We start from the raw sequence: 21066 nt of genomic DNA, 5'->3' as shown, positions 1-21066 counted from the left end.
TAGATGTCTGCCAAAAAAGGGTCACCTACAAATAATGATTTACTATCATTTCCAGCTTAAATTACACTTCATGGAGCTTTATTGGGAAGCGATTGTGAAAATTGTGTGTTGTTTTCTGAGACCTCCATGGGACAGATTTGATACCAGACCAGACTCCGAAAAATGCCAGACTGAATAAGATTAGATAGCAGTATTGTAATAGAGTAAGGGTGCTTTCACATTGTGTTCTGGGACCCGTTTGGTGGCCCCATCGAGACTTGCGTCTGAACCCCCCGCAATATGGGATTGTGATGTATGCACCGATGGGGTCTATATGCCTGAAAATTATGCAGATCAGAGTGCACATTCGCTCTGCCGGCACCATTATGGCTCGTTGGCGCATACGTTGGAATCCCGTTTTGCGGGGGGTTCAGACATAAGTCTCAACTGGGCCACTAAATGGATGCAGGAACACAATGTGAAAGCATCCTTAGTGGTGCTTGAGGCATGTTACCCAATGATGGAGTGAAACTGTGTGTAAAATATTCTTTGTATGAACACAACCATATCCTAGTACAGGGGTGGGGAAAACTTTCTACCAAGAGCCATTTGGATATTTATACCATCTTTTGGGGGCTGTAAAAAATCATGCGCTAAGTGCACCCACAAGGTACATCCTGACACTGGCAGTGGTGCAGGATGTAATCTTTGATTGCCCGCGCCTCCGCGTTCAGTAGTGAACACTGCATGCTCACAGAGCAAGAAGAAACTAAAGGTCAAAACACAACTGTCGGCCTAGGCACTGCGGTCCCCGGGAATTTGCCCGGGGGCCCCAGAAAAGGTCACGATGGGCCTGAAGTTCCCCACCCCTGTCCTAGAACATCCTAGGGATAAGCCATCCACGTTAGATCATGGTATGGTATGTTTCCTCCGGTCAGCTGTGAGAAGAGGTTGTGGCGCTCTTCCACTGCGACCTCTTCGATGGTTTTACCACAGCTTACAGGCGGGTGTGTACTTGCCTGCGCTGTATTTTTGTTTTTTTAGCGGTCATTTCATAAGTTACACATATATGATTCCATTAAATTCTTCTTTTTTATTTTTTTTAACAGAGCTATTCACTGCTATTATTAGAATTAAACCAGTATTTGTGCGTTGGTATAAATAACCAATATATTAAATCTAATTGCCTTCATTAATGCTCCTTATAAAATTCTCAGGCGCTTTTGGATTTACCTGCTTGGCGCTTGCTATGTGTTGTAGTCTTGCTTCAGGTCTTCAAGATGTGGTTTTGTTCCAACATGTTTGACCGTGTCCATAGAATTCTGTGGGCTCCGTTGACTTCAATGGAGCCTATGGAAAGTAATGGGAGCCTGATTATGAGCAGCATGAGACCGATGACTGTTGGCATCAAATCATGGAGCATATTGTAGCTATGGGCCCAACTCTGTCAGTGGGATAATCCGTTTAATTACTGTAATTTTCTGTATTAACAGGTTGTAATGTCACCTACAACTTGGCCACTTTCTCTTTTAAGAAATGCGATTTCCTTTAGTTGCAAGGTGATAAATTTGGGTTCTTCGGTGCCTCTTCCACTAGATTGTATTCATTCACAAATCCCTGCGTCTTTTTTATAGAATAAAATAAGATCTTTGTGAAATAACTGTGATGCCTGTGAGTTTATTATATACTTTGTATTTTAGAGGTCAGATGATTTCAGGAGAAGACTGTGAATTTATCCTGAGGTTTGAAAAGTCCAATTCCGAGGAGAAGAAAACCATATTAACCAATGAAGGCAATCAGGTAAGGAGACATGGTGCCTCTTCTCTGTCCTATGGTATTTGTCCATCACCGGAGGATAAAGAGGCAGGAAATAGGAGAAAGCTGCTGTCAGTCATTTACTTGTATTTTTGTCCCAATCTGAAAGTGAACCCCATCATCGGCGCCCCCTGAAGGATAGATTACGGAATGTTCTGTGTAGGACTTTTCTACAGTAAAGCTATGAGATCTATTATATTTCTGTATAGAAATAATTGCGTTGTTTGGGAGTTTTCCAATGCCAGGCCGACCTCACGTATGATGGCCTGTACTCTGTGAATAGGCTGCAGTCTGTAAATATTACTGGACAGTAATCCACGGGGCTAGGGGAATGATATCATACTCCCCTATGCCAAGCCCTTCACTGGCTTCCTATCGCCCAGAGACTCCAGTTCAAAACCCTTACAACGACATACAAAGCCATCCACAACCTGTCTCCTCCATACATCTGTGACATGGTCTCCCGGTACTTACCTACATGCAACCTTCGATCCTCACAAGATCTCCTTCTTTACTACCCTCTCATCTCTTCTTCCCACTACCGCATCCAAGACTTCTCCCATGTTTCTCCATACTCTGCAACTCTCTACCCCAACACATCAGACTCTCGCCTACCATAGAAACCTTCAAAAAGAACCTGAAGACTCACCTCTTCCGACAAGCCTACAGTAATCCTCAACCTACTGAACCGCCACACAACCAGCTCTACCCTCTCCTGGTGTATCCTCACCCACCCCCTGCAGACTGTGAGCCCTCGCGGGCAGGGTCCTCCCTCCTTATGTACCTGTGTGCCTTGTTTTGTTGCTCATGTTTAATTGTATTTGTCTATATTTGCCCCTTTTTTCAACTGTAAAGCTCCATGGAATAAATGGCGCTACAAAAATGTATAATAATAATAATTTGGATATTGCTGTGATCTAGAACTTTGATTTAATACACTATACATCAAATTTTCACCCCTCCAAAAAATATCAATTTAGAAATGTTTTTTGTTGATCACTTTTTCTCTGATCCCATTTAATTTCATGTTACACTTAAAACTGGTAAAAGATTTTGTCTGTGCGTCTTAGAAACTCCGCCATGCCTCTCCCCTTCCTCACTGTCCTAGGTGCGGCTGTAATACATGTGGCCGGAGCAGCGCCTTCCCCATATTAAAGGCGCCAATGCACTAGACTAACTGCAGCCTGACCTAAGCCGCTGAGATCAGCGGGATCGGCTCCACATCATCTGACTCTTCCCCGACAGATGGTTGGAAGCGTTGATGATCCTTTTGTTCTCGGCAAGATTCTCCAACTTCAGAAGAGCCTGGCCATGGCTTTCACGTAGAGCGAGCCCTCCTGGGGAGGAGTTGTAGGGATGGCTATGGGCTAACCATCGTTTGGCCAACAGCTATCTGCAGTGTATGGGGCCACTAAGTATTTTACTAGCCAAAAGTGTAGCAGACTGACAGTGTGTGCATGTTTCATGACTATGTGGGTGGTTTTATCATGAGTTTTTAGGTTTGATGTTCTTTTAATGCCACTGATAAATAGTAAAATTAACTAAACTTGTCCATCAAGGGCAATACTTAGGAATATTTTTCCAATTGCATACAGTGATGACTTCAAGGAGAAAGGAATGGGAGCAGCACTGCAACCCGGTAAAACATACAAAAAACTTTATTCGAGGCATGTAGTCATGTTTAAAACCGAGCTAGACACCTGACGCGTTTCAGGCGCGTTAACTGTGCCCTTGGTCATAGGAACTGTTGGCTTCAGTCTAGGATATTCTCTTTATTTACTGTGGGGGGTGTCCAACATCTGGGACCCTCATCAGTCCTGAGATGAAATGGTTGCAGTACTAATTTCACACTGCAGCCTCAAACATTTTTTTCTCTTATTGCTGCCATTAATGGATTCCCGATGGGTTTTTCCTTATTTCATGCATTTATATAGATCATCATAAAGAAGAGCAAGTCCTTACTGCAGTTAAAGGGAATCTGTCACCAGGTTTTTGCCACATAAACTGGGAGAAGACATAATGTAAAGTCAGAGACCCTGATTCCAGGCGATGTGTGACTTCTTGGTCTGCTTGCTGTAGTTTTGAAAAAATCATCGTCATCAATCATCATCCATCAGTCATCAGTCATCATCATCATCATCATCATCATCATGAGATTATCACTGGAAGACTAGTAGACCTGCTGCCAGGTAGTCCTCCATATTCATTAGCTATATATAACCCGCCCCATACCTTATTGGCAGCTTTCTGCCTATGCACAGTGTACACTGAAAGCTGCCCAATCAGTGGTGTGGGCGGAGTTATACAAAGCTCAGAATTCAGAGAACTGCTAAATCTGCAGCAGATAAGACAGGGATTTTATCAAAACTGTAGCAAGCAGCCCAGTAAGGAAGATATTTCAAGAATTGGGGTCTCTGTCCCTACATCATGCTGCTCTCAGATTAGTTAGCGAAAACCTGGTGACAGATTCCCAGTAAGTGGCAGGCGCTTTTCTTTTTTGTTGATCGTGCTTGTTGCGGCCCTACACATCACACGATAATAGCTTCGGTCTGCAGAATTGTATGCAGTGCCGTTACTTTGTCTTTTCGTGTGCAGAGTAGAGATGTCTATTATGAATATTTTCAGTATTATTATTATTTCTCCTAGATCATTCATATTTTTGTTCCTTTACTTTGCGTTTGAGTTCTTGACTTGTAAAAGGATAATATTGTTATTTCTCTTTCAGTGTGCTAAAACCTTCATCAACCTGATGACCCACATCTCCAAGGAGCAAACGGTCCAGTACATCTTAACTATGGTCGATGACATGCTTCAGGTAAATTATTGAGAGTGTATAGTCACACTGAGATCCTGCCCCTAAAAAGATCTAATCACGCTAAATGTCCTAAATTTATGTAGTGTATGTTCTTGTGACTTACTACCCATACTTTGATCTCAGAACTGACAGTTTAAAGGAAGCACATAGCCCTGTAGGGAACCTAGTCCCTATAAAAATCATACTGTTAGTGTTGTAATTGCTGCGCAATAAAATATACTAATTTAGGCGCTTGGTGCACCCATGGTGTGACCAACAGGCTCTGTGCACCCACTGGTTTTGCATGTCCCCGCCTCCCTCACGAGTGATTGACCGTGCTGGCTTGCTTTGAATGAGTATTATCTGCAGAGAAATCTTCGGTGAGCCAGCTCTTCCAATCCCCAGTGAGGGAGGCGGGGACATGCAAATCAAGTGGGCGGTGCAATGAGCCTCTTGGTCACACCAAGGGTGCACTGAGCAGCACAATTAATATATTTGTTTAATGTTCCGTTTCTGCAGAATGGGCACAGGGATCTCAACACTAAAGATGAAAGTTGTATAAGGGCTCTACCCCCCACAGGGCTGTGTAGTTAGTTTACACAGGGATTCTGTGCCGACAAGCTCCCTTTAATATCTGATACATGGTCGTTCCTTGTGTACATGCAGTTTATTTTTCAGGTAGTTTTCATCCTGTTCGTCTAATGATTATGGTGTCTGGCAAGTGCTCCTCACTCCTGCCTGCTTAGATAAAAAATGCCTTATCGTCTTGCCCAAATATACTGTAGCTGGGGTAATAGTCATGTTTCATCTGTCAGCTATCTTATGTGTCTCACAGCTCTAGGCAGAGGAATCGCTGTAAATGGCTAACGTGTCTGCATTCATTAGATCGTGGCCTGACTGCGCTCAGGAAAGTTGTATCCTCACTTGAGGTCTTCAGACTTACAAGTCGTAGATTTCTGGTGCTAGATCTATACCTATCTATACCTTTCTGTCTTGTACACATTTTCCCAGCATACGACGTGTGTGCCACCCCAAGGAGTCCCTCCAACCACTGCCTTTTCTCAACTTCCACTCACATTGAGCAAAAAATTGAGCATAAATCACCTGCACGCAGTCCATACACCTAAGGTGAACTAACTTACAGCACCTATTGAATCTTCGGAGGGATAAGTACCCCCACATATACATCCTGCGGATAAAAGCACGTTTCTCCTTGAGGGCACCCCTCCAGACATGAGTATGGAGACTTATAGGCCATGCAGGGCTTCCTGGGAAAAAGCTATGCAATAGCCTCTTTAGAGTGGAAAAAGATCAGGTCTTTAGTGCAACCCATTGGAGGAAGCAATCCTTGACTTCATTATTGACCTTTTGAAAGAACCCCCCACCACCACAACAGAGGAAAAGACCTCTCTTTGACATCTGTTGTGGGGTTCTCGCCCCAGGTCTCGCAGACGTCTACATGTCACTGATGAAGAGCCAGAACCCCAGAACAACTGTAGGTAAATGGGGTTCTTTTTCTCGCATAGTTACAGAAAATGGAGAAAATAACAGACCTTTCCATAGCTGTCACCAGACGTTCGTTTTGGTGATTATTCGGTCGGCAGAAATTTTGGCCATCTCTTCATGCGCGCTGTCGATCGTTTCTTTCTAGAGAGCCACTGCTAGACATCTCTGGTGATGTCTCTTGGAGAATAAAAGGATTGCTACTCTGAGATTGGACCTCCTGGATCCCTTATTCCCCGGCACCATTTGCAGGGGGTCCACATACACAATGAACTGTTGGCCGATCCTGTGAATATCCTGTATGGAGGGGGGGGGGGTCTTAACAATCTATACAGTGTCTTCTTCTTTCTTGGGGGTTTGATGAGCACTTGGACAAGATCCAAGTCTGGGACCCTAATCTTCTCTCCTCCTCCCTCTATAGAGATTGGGGTACTCGGTTGGGTCATGGACTTGTCTGTCTCCTTTAGCTTGTGCAAACAGAAGTCACGTCCAAGTCTCTAGTTGCCATGATCCGATACCCCCAATCCTGCCAAATAATCCGTGGTCAGAGCAAATCAGATGTCTCGTTACAAAGTTAACCATGTTGTTGCCAGCCGCCCACCATTACATGTTTCCATTCTCATTACTGTCAATGTGCAGTATTGGGCAGAACCCTCCCCTAATGATAGGATACATATGCAGGGTGTACAGCTTTATGTTGCTGTCACTATAGGTCATAGGACGTGATTAATATTGATTACAGTGTTATATGATTGTGAATACATAAATCCATATTCATCCTGGCCGCTTTGATTTTGAAGACCCCCTTGGTCATAATGTCCTCTGGCTCGGGACTGCATTGTATAAAGTGAATATTCAATCCCGTTATTGCTGGGACGATGCATTCACTTTCTTGCCCTTATCTATTTGACTAATGATGACACCTTAATTAATCTGTAAACAAATGATCAGCGCTGAGCTTCTCATTTAGGTGATTGATGCTCGGTAATAACGAGCGCCATTCACACTCATTGTAAACAGTGTTTAGTTCTCTTTCCTCTTCTACCAGCTTTAGCATTTTCACTCTTTATCAATCTCCAAAGGAATAAATGAGCGAAAGGGCTGCAGAATGAATGATCGAAGGGAGAAATGCTAATGCTGGAAATCGGTGTCAATCGGATAATTAGATGATTTTGTGTTTACGGTTAATAAATAACGTCTCCTGACGGGAGAGTCAGTGCCACCGTGACTGAGCGTGTTCTCATGGAAGTCATTATTTAAGGAACGTTCTTTATAAACTAGTTATCCTCCTTAGTGTATGATTCTGGAATATGCAATTAAGGTTCAGAAGAAGTTTCTTATCACTTATTAAATTATGATGAGCGAACGTGCTCGGATAAGGTGTTATCTGAGTGTCTTCGGCATGCTCGAAAAATGTCCGAGCTGCATGTCTCTGGGCTATTAGACAGCCACAAAACCGGCAGGGAGATGGCCTGTTTGTTAAGCAATCCCTGTATTTGTTGCGCCTGTCGAACAGCCAGTCATGTAACCGCGGGGGCTCTGACATATTTTGAGCATGCCGAAGTCACTCGGTTAGCACCTGAGCATGCTGAGATAACACCTTATCCAAGCACGTGCGCTCATCACTATTATTTAAGCGTCCGACATCACTGGGTGATGGGGTTCAGATAAATACATACCAGACCGGAAAACATTAATAAAACACTCCTACACATACCCCACACCAAGTGAGCAGAAGATAAACCAAAGGACACTCCAAATAGAATTTGCAAAGCAGAGAAAAAAGTGTAGCTCAAGTCCAGAAAGTGGTAAAAATCTATACATTTATTACATAATTCTCATTAATTTCATGCAACAATTAGTAGAGCACCAGTAACCATACATGTTCAGCAAGGAAATCAGGTAGAAAACAGCATGTCAGCCAGATAACACCACATCTATCATATAGTAAAGTGCTTAGTGCATGGTGATAGTGTTCATGGGAGAAGAATCAGGCAATAGGGTGGTAAATGGAATAAATAGCAGAGTAATGAATGCTTAGAGCAAAGAGCCCTGTGTATCTACACTGTGTTCCAAATTATTATGCAAATAATATTTCCTCATATTTTCTCTAAATTACCTATCTGCATTGCAGTCATTGTTATTTTCCAGTCATCTACTATTCTAGTATAATTGCAATGTTTTGGAACAAACTGCCTATGAAAACAGTATCTTTTTAAAAAAAATAAACACTCGAAATGCATGTTCCAAATTATTATGCACAGCAGAGTTTTCAACCTTTTTTTTTATTTTGAACAAAATAAATGGTCAATTGTGAAGTTATAAGCATTATCAGCTTATTACAAAATGAAATCAAACAGTTTTTAAGTGAAAACTTTATTCTAGGTGATGTTACATTTGCACATAGGACTCCTTGTTCGAAAGAAGCTTCTGAACTCTCTCGTCCATTGAATTTGTCAGTTTTTGGATGGTTTCTGCTTCAATTGTTTTGCATGTGGACAGAATTCCCTCCCAGAGCTGTTGCTTAGATGTGAACTGCCTCCCACCATCATAGACACTCCTTTTGATGATGCTCCAGAGGTTCTCAATGGGGTTGAGGTCAGGGGAAGATGGTGGCCACACCATAAGTTTGTCCTCTTTTATGCCCATAGCAGCCAGAGATGCAGATGTGTTTTTTGCAGCATGAGACGGTGCATTATCATGCATGAAAATGATCTTGCTGCGGAAAGCACGGTTCTTCCTCTTGAGCCATGGCAGGAAGTGTTGTTTTAGAAACTCCACATAGATTATGGAGTTCATATTTACCCCTTCAGGGATCATAAAGGGGCCGACAATCTCTCCCCATGATTCCAGCCCAAAACATTACTCCACCTCCTCCTTGTTGGCGCCTTAGCCGTGTTTTCATGGGGTGTCCATCAACCAGCCATCCTCCACTCCATCCATCTGGACCATCGAGCGTTGCACGGCACTCATCGGTGAACAAAACAGTTTGGAAGTCAGTCTTCATGTATCGTTTGGCCCACTGGAGCCGTTTCTGCTTGTGTGCAGTGGATAGAGGTGGTCGACAGGATGGCTTACGCACAGCTGAAAACCTCTGAAGGACCCTGCATCTTGTTGTTCTGTGGACGTTGGAGGCACCAGCAGCTTCAACAACTTGTCTGCTGCTATGACAAGGCATTTTTGCAGCTGCTCTTTTAACCTTACGCAATTGCCTGTTGGAAAGAGTCCTCAATTTTTCCTTATCAGCACGCACACGTGTGTGCTGGGAATCAGCTGCATACTTCTTGATTGTGCGATGATCACGATGAAGTGTCCTGGCAATGTTGATTGTAGTCATGCCTTGACCTAAATACTCCACGATTTGTTGCTTCTCAGCAGCCGACACATCCTTTTTCTTTCCCATTTTGGCAAAAAATGTAGGCTGCTTAATAATGTGGAACAGCCTTCTTAAGTAGTCTTGCCTTTATGTGGACACACCTGCCAAACTAATTTGCACAGGTATCTGCAATTGTTTTCAGTGATATAAAGAGCCCTGACACACATCACCATCAATGAGTTTAAATGACAAACAAAATTCTAACCTTATCACTCCTAAACTTTGTGCATAATAATTTGGAACACAGTGTAAAGCCCACCCATAGCCTAGGATTCTTTACCCCTCCTGTGGTGTATCAGGACCCACGCCGTGCAGCCCCAACGCGTGTGTCGTCACCTGACGAAGCCACCGCGAAACAGGTGGCGCTATAGATTTTAAGTCCCCTTTTTCTTTGAAGAGGCAATTTGCATATTATATTTCCCAGAGGAGCATTGCACGGCGAATAAGCCTCCTTACCTTGACAAGCCAGAGCTGGTAGGTCACTCTCCACAAGGAGAAACGTTACCCCTCAGACCTCATTGCGGACATGGAAATTCATGGGAGCTGTGGACATTAGAAAATGAAAATAGTTCAGATAATAAGGTAATCTAATGCAGGCGCATCATTTAAGAAAAATAAAAAAATCAGTATGACTTGGTACTATTATTATATTATCTTATATTTATTATTATATTGCTCGATTGTTGCTGGTCCAAGTCTGAGACCCTAATCTCTTAGGAAAGCAGAGGGGGATCCTGTGCCCATGTCCTCTGTTCACATAGTACGTTCAGTATCTGCCATGGGCTGTGCTTAGGATATTCCCATCTCGGAGATCTATGGCGTAGTCACAGGATATGCCATAAATGCACTAGACATCAATAGGATCCGCATTACGAATAGGGGCTCATAGTGCACCGCTGTCTGGCCGCGTGATCAGCCCCCACTTTATTCATCCCCGAGGGTCTTCTCTCAGGGTCGGTGCCAAGTTATCCCCTATTTTGTGGCTAGAAGATGGCTTTTAAGTTGAACACTGTCTTAATTCGCTTTGGGAAGCAGCAGGGTCGGGGGCTCCTGCCGCAGCCAGATGCTTACTGCCAATTAGAGAGGTGTACAAAGGAGGGCTAGGCCCTATTGTTTCCTGAAATTATTATGGAGGACTACATAGCACTAGGTTTACTAGTTCTCTAGTGATAATTTCTTGCTGGTAATACCGTGATTTAATCAAAACTACAGTAAGCAGCCTGGTAATTGACAAATCTCTGAAATCAGGGTCTCTGCCTCTTTGAGACTTTAGGATAGTAGTATGTCTAGTGTTGGTCCAGGGCAGCCTGTGCTTAGAGGCTATGCTAGTGCTTTGGAATTGGGCCCTGTGGACAGCAGCAGTAGGTCACCAGGATTCTCAGCTAAAAAGTGGGTACCCTGATGCTTTGTAATCTTGCTGACCGCACCGTGGTCCGTGCTTGGTACGGTAAGTTAATTATAATCTTTATGTACAATGGGTACGGAAAGTATTCAGACCCCTTTACATTTTTCACTCTTTGTTTCATTGCAGCCATTTGGTAAATTCTAAAAAGTTCATTTTTTTTCTTATTATTGTACGCTCTGCTCCCCATCTTGACTGAAAACAACAGAAATGTAGACATTTTTGCAAATTTATTAAAAAAAGAAAAACGGAAATATCACATGGTCATAAGTATCAGACCCTTTGCTCAGTATCTACTATATAATTGTCTAAGGGTCACTTCCGTCTTTTACTCTTCGCCACGACAGCACCCCACATGAGAGAGAGGGATCCGCCCCATAGGAACAGGAAACCTACAGAATAAAAGGAGGCGGTCCCCTCTCCTCCTCAGTTTAGGTTTCCTGTTCCTACAGGGACCCGGCTTACCTACAGATGAAGAGGATCCCTGGGCCATGCACCCGCCTGCGTCGGTATCTGAGGGAACGGCAGGGGCTGCGGTTCCAGAAGCAGCGGCGGGGGAGCCCCTGCTTGCAGCCTCCCCCCTCGTCTGGCCAAGCATCCACGGTCCGGGTCCGGTCACCGTGGGTCCGCCCGGCACCGTGAGGACGCGCGCGCTGCTGCGGCCGGCTTAATATCCCTAGCCGCCGCATGGTGAGTGAGAGCGGCGCGTCTAACCCGGAAGTCGCGGGAGCACTTCCGGGTTGGTCCGGGGAGGCAGGAGAATGGGCGGCAGATTTAAAAATGCAGCGCTAGCGTCGGGCCGGTGTGTGTAAGATGGCTTCACCGGCCGACGATGCGCACTTGCCCGCAGTGCAACAGCGTTCTCCTAGCAAGGAGAGAAGCGCTAGGAGCAGCACAAAGAGTGGTGGTCGACCTCCAGAGAAGGGTTCTACCACCAAACGAAATCCGCCTCCAGAACCGGTACCTGTCAGCTTCACTGGGTGAGTTTTTGAAAGAGTCTCTTCCTATATGCTGATATATGTTCCTCCTGTATCTTTCCTAGACTAAGAAAAGGACACACAAATCCAAGCACAAGGAATGTGCTTTATGTACGCAGCCCCTCCCGGATGATTATGTTAAAAAACTGTGTTCGGAGTGTATCATGCAAACCTTACAGCAGGAAAACATAATGACTCCATCAGATGTCAGAGCTATGATCCGGGAAGAAATGCAGGGGTTGGCGCAGACTAGTACCACCAGTACCCGTCAGCTTAGTAGGTCCAAATCTCCGGTCAGTTCACAGTCAGAGGACGTATGTATATCCTCAGGCGAAGCGGAATCCCAGGCGAGCTCATCCGAGACTGAAGGGGGACTTTGTCTTCCCAACAGCAGTGTGGACAATTTAATAAAATCTGTCAGAAGCACGATGGGGTGCTCAGATGAGAAAGAAAGTAAATCGGCTCAGGACATCATGTTCGCGGGGTTAGGACAGAGGAAACGTAGGTTCTTCCCCGTCATAAAAACTATTAAAGAAATAGTAAAAAAAGAGTGGGATAAGCAAAATAGAGGTTTTCTACCATCATCCTCTAAAAGACGCTATCCCTTCAGCGACGAGGAGCTAAATACCTGGTCGAAGGTGCCGAAGGTGGATGCCGCTGTAGCCTCCACAACCAAACAGTCGGTCTTACCGGTGGAGGATTCAGGAGTCCTGACAGACCCGCTGGACTGTAAAGCGGAAGCTTTACTAAAAAGGTCGTGGGAAGCCAACACGGGGGCGTTCAGGCCCGCCATATCTAGCACCTGCACTGCGAGGTCACTACTAGTGTGGATGGAGGAACAGATTAGAGGTAGAACTTCGAGAGAGTCAATCCTGCCGAAATTCCCTCTAATCAAAGAAGCAGTAGCATTCCTGGCTGATGCCTCTGTGGATTCGCTACGCCTAGCAGCCAGGTCAGCCGGCCTAGTGAACACAGCCCGGCGAGCACTCTGGCTAAAGAACTGGAAAGGGGACGCACAGGCCAAAGCAAAACTTTGTGCGATCCCCTGCCAGGGTGAGTTTCTTTTCGGAAAAGCGCTGGATGAACTCCTGAGTAAAGCAGGAGAAAGGAAAAAAGGCTTCCCTAACCAGTATCTTCCATCCTACAGGAGAGCCTTCAAAAGACGTCCCTTTACCAGGAACAAGCCGTTCGAACAAAGGGAGCGATGGGAGTCGAAGGACCCGAAGCAAAAAGGTGCCTTTTTTAGCGGGTCCCATAACCCGAAACGCAAATACCGCTAACCAGGAGGTAGGTGGCAGATTAAAATTCTTCCTCCCCAGATGGGAACAAATAACATCCAGCCAGTGGATTCTGGACATTGTACAATACGGCCTAAAATTGGATTTTGACCGAATCCCTTGGGATTCCTTTATAGTAACATCTCCAAAAGGTCAAGACCAACAAAGGGCTCTGGAATCAGAGATCCTATCTCTTCTGTCTAAAAAAGTCCTGATAGAAGTTCCCCAGGATCAAGAAGGGAAGGGGTTCTATTCCCCTTTATTCTTGATCAATAAGCCTGATGGTTCATTTAGAACCATCATAAACCTCAAGAGATTAAACGCCTTCCTGCGTAATCATACCTTCAAAATGGAATCCATTAGTTCAACCATAAAACTCTTGTTTCCTAGGTGTGTCATGGCCGGAATAGACTTAAAGGATGCCTATTATCATCTTCCCATACATGCCGAACATCAAAAGTATCTAAGGGTAGCAGTCACCCTGGAAGGACAGGTTCGACACTTTCAGTATGTTGCAATGCCATTTGGGCTTTCTATGGCTCCCCGCATCTTCACTAAGGTGATATTAGAAGTGATGGCTCATCTACGTCAACGAGATACCTTGATAATACCCTACCTAGATGACTTTCTAGTGGTGGGAAACTCTATGCTCCAGTGTAAAACCCGTCTATCTAATACGATCTCGTCCCTACAGGAGTTAGGTTGGATCGTCAACTTCGAAAAATCCCGGCTGAATCCAGAAACCGTCCAGACATTTCTAGGAATCCAGCTAGACTCCGTAAGTCAGAGATGCTTCCTCCCCCAGGCAAAGAAACTGACAATACAATCAAGGGTATCAGACGCAATATGCAACCCCTACATGACACTAAGGAAGGGCATGTCTTTGCTGGGGTCATTATCATCATGTATCCCTGCTGTACCATGGGCACAATTTCATACTCGTCAATTACAGTATGAGGTATTGTCGGCTCAGGGAAAAGACGGACATCTAGAAAGCAGAATAACTCTTTCCAAAGATGTCTTAGAATCACTATCCTGGTGGCTAGACATGGACCACCTCTCAGAGGGTGTGCCATGGATAATAGACCCGTCTAAAATAATTACCACCGACGCCAGCCCTATTGGGTGGGGAGCACATATGAAAGACAGTCTGGCCCAAGATACTTGGGACCAGGCAGAATTGTCATGTTCCTCCAATTGGAAGGAGTTAAAAGCAGTAGAATATGCCTTAAATCACTTTCTTCCGCAGATTCAAGGAGCAAATGTAAGAATTTACTCGGACAATTCCACCACAGTGGCATATGTGAACCGTCAGGGTGGTACAAGGTCAGGAAGTCTAATGACCATAGCTGCAGACATCTTCCAGCTGGCAGAGACTCATCTAACATCCCTAACAGCCCTGCACATCAGAGGTGTAGAGAACATCAGGGCAGACTACCTCAGCCGAAACGAGTTACGTCAAGGGGAATGGACCTTAAACAGATCCATATTCAGTATGATAACAGAATCATGGGGGATACCACAAATCGACCTATTTGCCACAAGAGACAACCGGCAAGTAAGAAGGTTCGCTTCCCTGAACGCCATGGATCACCCAGATATGTTGGACTCTCTCCACCATCCTTGGAGGTTCCAGCTGGCATACGCCTTTCCTCCGATGTCTCTGATTCCACTAGTGATCAGAAAAATCAGGAGGGAACAAGCAAGAGTGATCCTCATTGCACCATTCTGGCCGAAAAGACCATGGTTCTCTTGTCTCCAGACCATGTGCCTATGCGATCCATGGATTCTCCCATCAGACAAGAAACTGCTGTCCCAAGGCCCCTTTTTCCACCCGCAAGTGAAAGGTCTTCACTTGACGGCGTGGAATTTGAGAGGCAACTACTAAGATCAAGAGGGTTCTCAGCAGAACTAGTAAACACCCTCTTATTGAGCAGGAAAAGATCTACCACCCTGATATATAGTAGGGTATGGAATAAATTCTTAGACTTTTACACGGTACCGTTCACTAAGCAAGTTCCAGTCACACCTATTCTAGAGTTCTTGCAAAAAGGCCGAGAGTTGGGGTTATCTGTAAATACCTTAAGAGTTCAGGTCTCGGCATTAGGAGCCCTATATGGATGCAATATAGCAGCTAATAGGTGGATCTCCAGATTCATAAAATCTTGTGAACGTAGTAAACCGGTCCATATTCCCCATCTACCTCCGTGGGATTTAAATCTAGTACTAGAGGCCTTAACCAGCTCCCCATTTGAGCCACTAGATTCAATACCTTTAAAAGTCCTGACATATAAAGTAGCCCTCTTGGTAGCCCTAACCTCAGCTAGACGGGTTAGCGACATCCAGGCCCTATCAGTAGACCCACCCTTCTTACTGATATTCCATGATCGGATAATCCTAAAACCAGACCCCTCATACCTCCCTAAGGTAGCGTCCACCTACCACAGGTCCCAAGAGATATTTCTCCCTTCCTTTTTTGATTCACCTGTAACTCCAGAACAGCATAAATTCCACACCTTAGATGTCAGAAGAGCCATCCTGACCTATATAGAAAGGTGTCAGACATGGAGGGAGAGTAGGGCTCTGTTTATCTCCTTTCAGGGCCACAAGAAAGGACATGGGGTCACGAGAGCTACCATATCTCGATGGATCAGAGATGCTATCTGCTTGGCCTATACGTCAAAAGGCGAGATTCCTCCAGCGGGTATTAAAGCGCACTCAACACGAGCCATGGCTTCCTCCTGGGCGGAACAAGCGGATGTACCGATCCATTTAATATGTAAGGCCGCAACTTGGTCTACACCTTCTACCTTTTACAACCATTATAGACTTGATCTATCTACATCTTCTGATCTGATCTTTGGTAGAGCTGTTCTTAATACAGTAATCCCACCCAAATAATGAATCTCTGAAAATCTCTCATGTGGGGTGCTGTCGTGGCGAAGGGTAAAAAGCCGGATTACTCACCGGTAATGCTCTTTTAATGAGTCCACGACAGCACCCATTTACTACCCTCCCTAAGTTATGCACAGCTCTTCCTTTTAAATTCACAAATAATGGTTGTATAGAGTTTAAGTTATTTTGCTGAATAAGAATTAATACTAAAGCTTTTGCGGTTCCCTTTTTGTACTCTGTAAACTAAACTGAGGAGGAGAGGGGACCGCCTCCTTTTATTCTGTAGGTTTCCTGTTCCTATGGGGCGGATCCCTCTCTCTCATGTGGGGTGCTGTCGTGGACTCATTAAAAGAGCATTACCGGTGAGTAATCCGGCTTTTCTGTCTGTCCTTCTGTCTGTCACGGATATTCATTGGTCGTGGCCTCTGTCTGTCATGGAATCCAAGTCGCTGATTGGTCTCGCCAGCTGCCTGTCATGGCTGCCGCGACCAATCAGCGACGGCCACAGTCCAATTAGTCCATCCCTACTCCCCTGCAGTCAGTGCCCGGCGCCCGCTCCATACGCCCTGCAGTCACCGCTCACACAGGGTTAATGCCAGTGGTAACGGACCGCGTTATGTCGCGGGTAACTCACTCCGTTACCGCCGCTATTAACCCTGTGTGACCAAGTTTTTACTATTGATGCTGCCTATGCAGCGTCAATAGTATAAAGATCTAATGTTAAAAATAATAATAATAATAAAAAATCATTATATACTCACCTTCCGCCGCCTTTCCCGCTACTCGCCACGCTCCGGTGACCGCTCCATGCAAGCGGCAGGTTCCGGTGCCAAGGTGGTATGCGACAAGGCCCTGCCGTGCCGTCACGGTCATGTGACCGCGACGTCATCGCAGGTCCTGCGCGCCTGCAATATACTACGTGGGCTGTGCAATATACTACGTGGGCTGTGCAATATACTACGTGGGCTGTGCAATATACTACGTGGGCTGTGCAATATACTACGTGGGCTGTGCAATATACTACATGGCTGGGCAATATACTACATCGCTGGGCAATATACTACGTGGCTGTGCAATATACTACGTTACTGGGAAATATACTACGTGGCTGGGCAATATACTACATGGGCTGTGCAATATACTACGTGGACATGCATATTCTAGAATACCCGATGCGCTAGAATCGGGCCACCATCTAGTTGAGTCTAAGCACCCTTTTGAGCTAGTTCAGCCATGAATCTTCTTGGGAATGATGCAACAAGTTTTTCACCCAGAGTTGTTCTGAAGCCACTCCTTTGTTATTTTAGCTGTGTGCTTAGGGTCATTGTCTTGTAGGAAGGTGAACCTTCGGCCAAGTCTGAGGTCCAGAGCACTCTGGAAGAGATTACAGATTTTTCTGTACTTGGCCGCTTTCATGTTTCCTTCAATGAGAACCAGTCGTCCTGTCCCTGTAGCTGAAAAACACCCCCATAGCATGATGCTGCCACCACCATGTTTCACTGTTGGGATTGTATTGGGCAGGTGTTGAGCAGTGCCTGGTTTTCTCCACACATACCGCTTGGAATTATCACCAAAAAGGTCTATCTTCGTCTCATCAGACCAGAGAATCTTATTTCTTATAGTCCGGGAGTCCATCATGTGTTTTTTAGAAAACTCTATGCGGGCTTTCATATGTCTTGCACTGAAGAGAGGCTTCCATCGGCCACTGTGCCATAGAGGTTCGATTGGTGGAGGGCTGCAGTGATAGTTGACTTTGTAGAACTTTCTCCCATCTCCCTACTGCATCTGTGGAGCTCATCCACAGTGATCTTGGTGTTATTCTTTACCTCTCTCACCAAGGCTCTTCTCCCACAATTTCTCAGTTTGGCTGGACGGCCAGGTCTAGGAACACTTCTGGTGGTCCCAAACTTCTTCCATTTAAGGATTATGGAGGCCACTGTGCTCTTAGGAACATTGAGTACTGCAGAAATTCTGTTGTAACCTTGGCCAGATCTGTGCCTTGCCACAATTCTGTCTCTGAGCTCCTTGGCCAGTTCCTTTGACCTCATGATTCTCATTTGGTCTGACATGCACTGTGAGCTGTGAGGTCTTATATAGACAGGTGTGTGCCTTTCCAGATCAAGTCCTATCAGTTTAATTAAACACTGATGGACTCCAATGAAGGAGTAGAACCATCTCAAGGAAGATCACAAGGAAATGGACAGCATGTGACTTAAATATGAGTGTCTGAGCAAAGGGTCTGAATACTTATGACCATGTGATATTTCAGTTTTTCCTTTTTAATAAATTTGCAAAAATTACTACATTTCTGTTTTTTTTTCCCAATCAAGATGGAGTGCAGTCCCAATCAAGATGGAGTGCAGAGTGTAGATTAATGTGAAAAAAATAAACTTTTTTGAATTTACCAAATGGCTGCAATGAAACCAAGAGTGAAAAATTTAAAAGGGTCTGAATACTTTCCGCACCCGCTGTATATAGCTACAACATATTCCACAGTGTGTTACAATTCATCTGATTAGTAATGGGATAGGCCTTGTATTCTGTGCCAGATACGTAGAGGTCATACATAAGTATCTCTGATATGTTGGACAGCGAACCCTTTGTTCTTCCCGAGATTATTTCTCGTCTTCAGTGTATAGCGTGCGTTGTGTGAATACTATAATTTTCCTTTCAAGTGAATGTTCTGGAGTTAAGTTGTGTTCTCTTGTCTGCGCCTAAGCCCAGATGTCAGATCTGACAGCCGTTCTGTTCTCCTTATTCATGAGATCAGATGTCAGCCCTCACTTCATTATACTGCACGGCTTAGCCGTTTACGAATACTCTGTGCTTTTCCGAAGTTTTCCTTAACCTCTTAATTTACTTTTATGAAGTCCTTTGAATGTCTACCATTCAGTTATAGCAGATCCGGGTTTCTTCCTTCCCCACATGCCCCACAATATCCCACAGCCCAATAAGGTAGAATTTCAAAGTTCCCAGTGATGCTGGAAATAGGCCAGTACAAGCAGGATTTACCCCTTGGACATGTTAGGAGCACCTTTTCAGCCTCTTGATACCATTTTTAACGATCCCTGTGTTATATCTAAACTCTAAATGTGTTTGTTTAAAAACAATGTTACATCCTTCCTCCCGGTGCGTAGCGGATTAGTCAGGGACCACTGTCGGTCATTGAAAGAGCTCCCTGGGATCACACCCATAACATTATTACTGACATCCCAATGTGTGCGGGAAGGGGGAGGAAAGGAACCTCTCCTCCTCCCTCTCCTGTTGGAATGTAAGTCATGCTTCTGAGGGCAGGGGGTGATCCTGTTGCAGTGGTTGGCAGGAGCCCAGGACTAGACCTCTACCCATGGAGGATTTTCCATAGTTTTTAAACAATCACAAATAGTTTCCGGGTATAACACAGGGATCATTAGCAATGGTATTAAGAGTCTGATAAAGAGCTAAGGGTAAATCCTGATGTCGGGTTCCCTTTGAGACCCTAAACTGCACCACAATCATTCTCCCCAATCTCTAGTCCTGAGGCTGTGACCGTATTTAGGCCTCCGTGATGGAAGCTGTAGAAAAGTTGTCTATTCAGAGATTTCACCAAGCAGGAACTCATGTACATTTGGGCAGGATCTTGGTTCTAACTGTGAGTACAAACGACTGTAATCCATGAACCACTGGGAAGATGTAAGGGGAACGTGCCCTACATCAGTTGTGAATAGGTGACGTGGTTTATGTGGCACAGTGCCTATTGAATTCTGGAGTGAAATTGACTTTTCTGTGGCAGCACCTTTGAGTTTTGGCTCCTTATAGACTACGGCTATACATAAATCCCTGATAACGGGATACAAGATCTGCTGCAACTGTGTCCATAAATCTTACCTGGCAGACAGGTGAGGAGTACTAATACTGTTTCTGAGAACAGTGAAATTGTTACAAAAACACTAGTTAAAGGCCTGTCTGGCCTTCTACTGATGAGGATCCATATCCGTCCTGGATTCATCCAGCCTTGCCCTAACCAGTATCATCTACATCTTTATGTTATGATGTGTTTGAGGAGCCGGCCACGAGCTAAAGATTATTGGACCAATGTATGTAGAGCGGAGTCCACGGCGCAAATGGATGTGGACTTTTTCCAGCACGGAGCACTGGTTACGTCGATCTTGAGGTGTTTTATTAGAGATTTGCTTGCTCATCAGCATAAGGAGCACAAATCTCTACCTGGAAAGTGTTCACCCTCAGGAATCAATGTTTCCAGTCAGTGACAGTAAGCAGAGGAAGACGTGCCGGCTGGATCTTATGTATATGTAAGGCCAGACGGACACGAGATTGGTAAAGGTAAAACAATCCTTCCATTACTCTCATCAGTGTCTCAGGGACCTCAGTTAAGCCATTGTACTCCCAGTCACTGGTCCCATTGTGTGGATGGGGGTAGTAGACCCAGTGGAGCAGCTACCACGTGGGGTTTCACATGCAGTCCCAGGTGATGAGCTCAGCAGCAGTAAAATACATCCACCTGGGCTCAATTCTGGGGTGGGGGGTGGCTTGAGGTATTTAGGACACTGACGAGGAAATGGAGGGGTTGTCGCTGGCTGAAGCTGGATACATGTGCTACGGTTGTGGTATCCGTTGTCTGGAGGAGCATGGACCGTGACTACAGACTATACTGGCAGGAGATGCAAAGTTGGTGGACCAACTAAAAGTTGGGAGGCAGTGGGTATGACCTGCTATGGGGGCAGTGGAACTACCTGCACCGGGTTGGAATCTTGTGAACTGTGGGCATTGCATTGTGGCCATCTACCTAGAATTGCTGTAAGGCCGTGGACGTAAGGCATAAAAATAGTTGCATTGCTAAGCTGCCTAGGTGATTATTACCACCCACAATCTCGGATCTTCACAATGTGTACACTCGGGGTCCAGTTAGAACCATGCATAATTATGGGGTAGTGCTACATTTATCCACTTCATTTATTTTAAACCGGATGCCACCTCTGTATTTTTCCAGGAAGTTTTAAAGCAGGAAATTCTATATTTGTTACTTCTTGGAATAATGGCTCCTTAGA

General features: G+C 45.0%; 2 protein-coding genes across 5 annotated transcripts in view; both read left to right on the top strand.

Moving 5' to 3' along the window:
• ATP6V1H (ATPase H+ transporting V1 subunit H) overlaps positions 1–21066 on the top strand; it is a 162295-nt gene that overhangs the window by 17043 nt on the left and 124186 nt on the right. For both annotated transcript variants that reach the window (XM_077270495.1, XM_077270494.1), the window contains exons 4-5: positions 1680–1779; positions 4520–4609. In XM_077270495.1, the coding sequence (XP_077126610.1) occupies positions 1680–1779; positions 4520–4609 (190 nt within the window). The remainder of the gene's footprint in view (positions 1–1679; positions 1780–4519; positions 4610–21066) is intronic.
• On the top strand, positions 11234–16380 carry LOC143782714 (uncharacterized). 3 transcript variants are annotated; one of them, XR_013217030.1, is made up of 3 exons: positions 11234–12899; positions 12994–15902; positions 16275–16380. XR_013217030.1 is itself a non-coding variant. In XM_077270492.1 (2 exons), exons 1-2 carry the CDS (start codon positions 12011–12013, stop codon positions 15009–15011), a joined length of 2907 nt encoding a protein of 968 aa, XP_077126607.1. In that variant the 5' UTR covers positions 11234–12010; the 3' UTR covers positions 15012–15973. The 3 variants fall into 3 exon arrangements, 1 of the variants encoding a protein (XP_077126607.1); XR_013217031.1 differs by having other exon boundaries at positions 16305–16323; XM_077270492.1 differs by lacking the exon at positions 16275–16380 and having other exon boundaries at positions 12994–15973.

Source organism: Ranitomeya variabilis, chromosome 6, assembly GCF_051348905.1.
Source record: "Ranitomeya variabilis isolate aRanVar5 chromosome 6, aRanVar5.hap1, whole genome shotgun sequence".
Classification (NCBI taxonomy): Eukaryota; Metazoa; Chordata; class Amphibia; order Anura; family Dendrobatidae; genus Ranitomeya; species Ranitomeya variabilis.
This window is presented reverse-complemented; position numbering and strand designations above follow the sequence as displayed.

Coding starts and splice junctions, on each gene's coding strand:
- LOC143782714 (XM_077270492.1), top strand. CDS start 12,011: ATGCAAACCTTACAGCAGGAAAACATAATGACTCCATCAGATGTCAGA. Junction 12,900..12,993: donor TTGTGCGATCCCCTGCCAGG/GTGAGTTTCTTT, acceptor TCCATCCTACAG/GAGAGCCTTCAAAAGACGTC.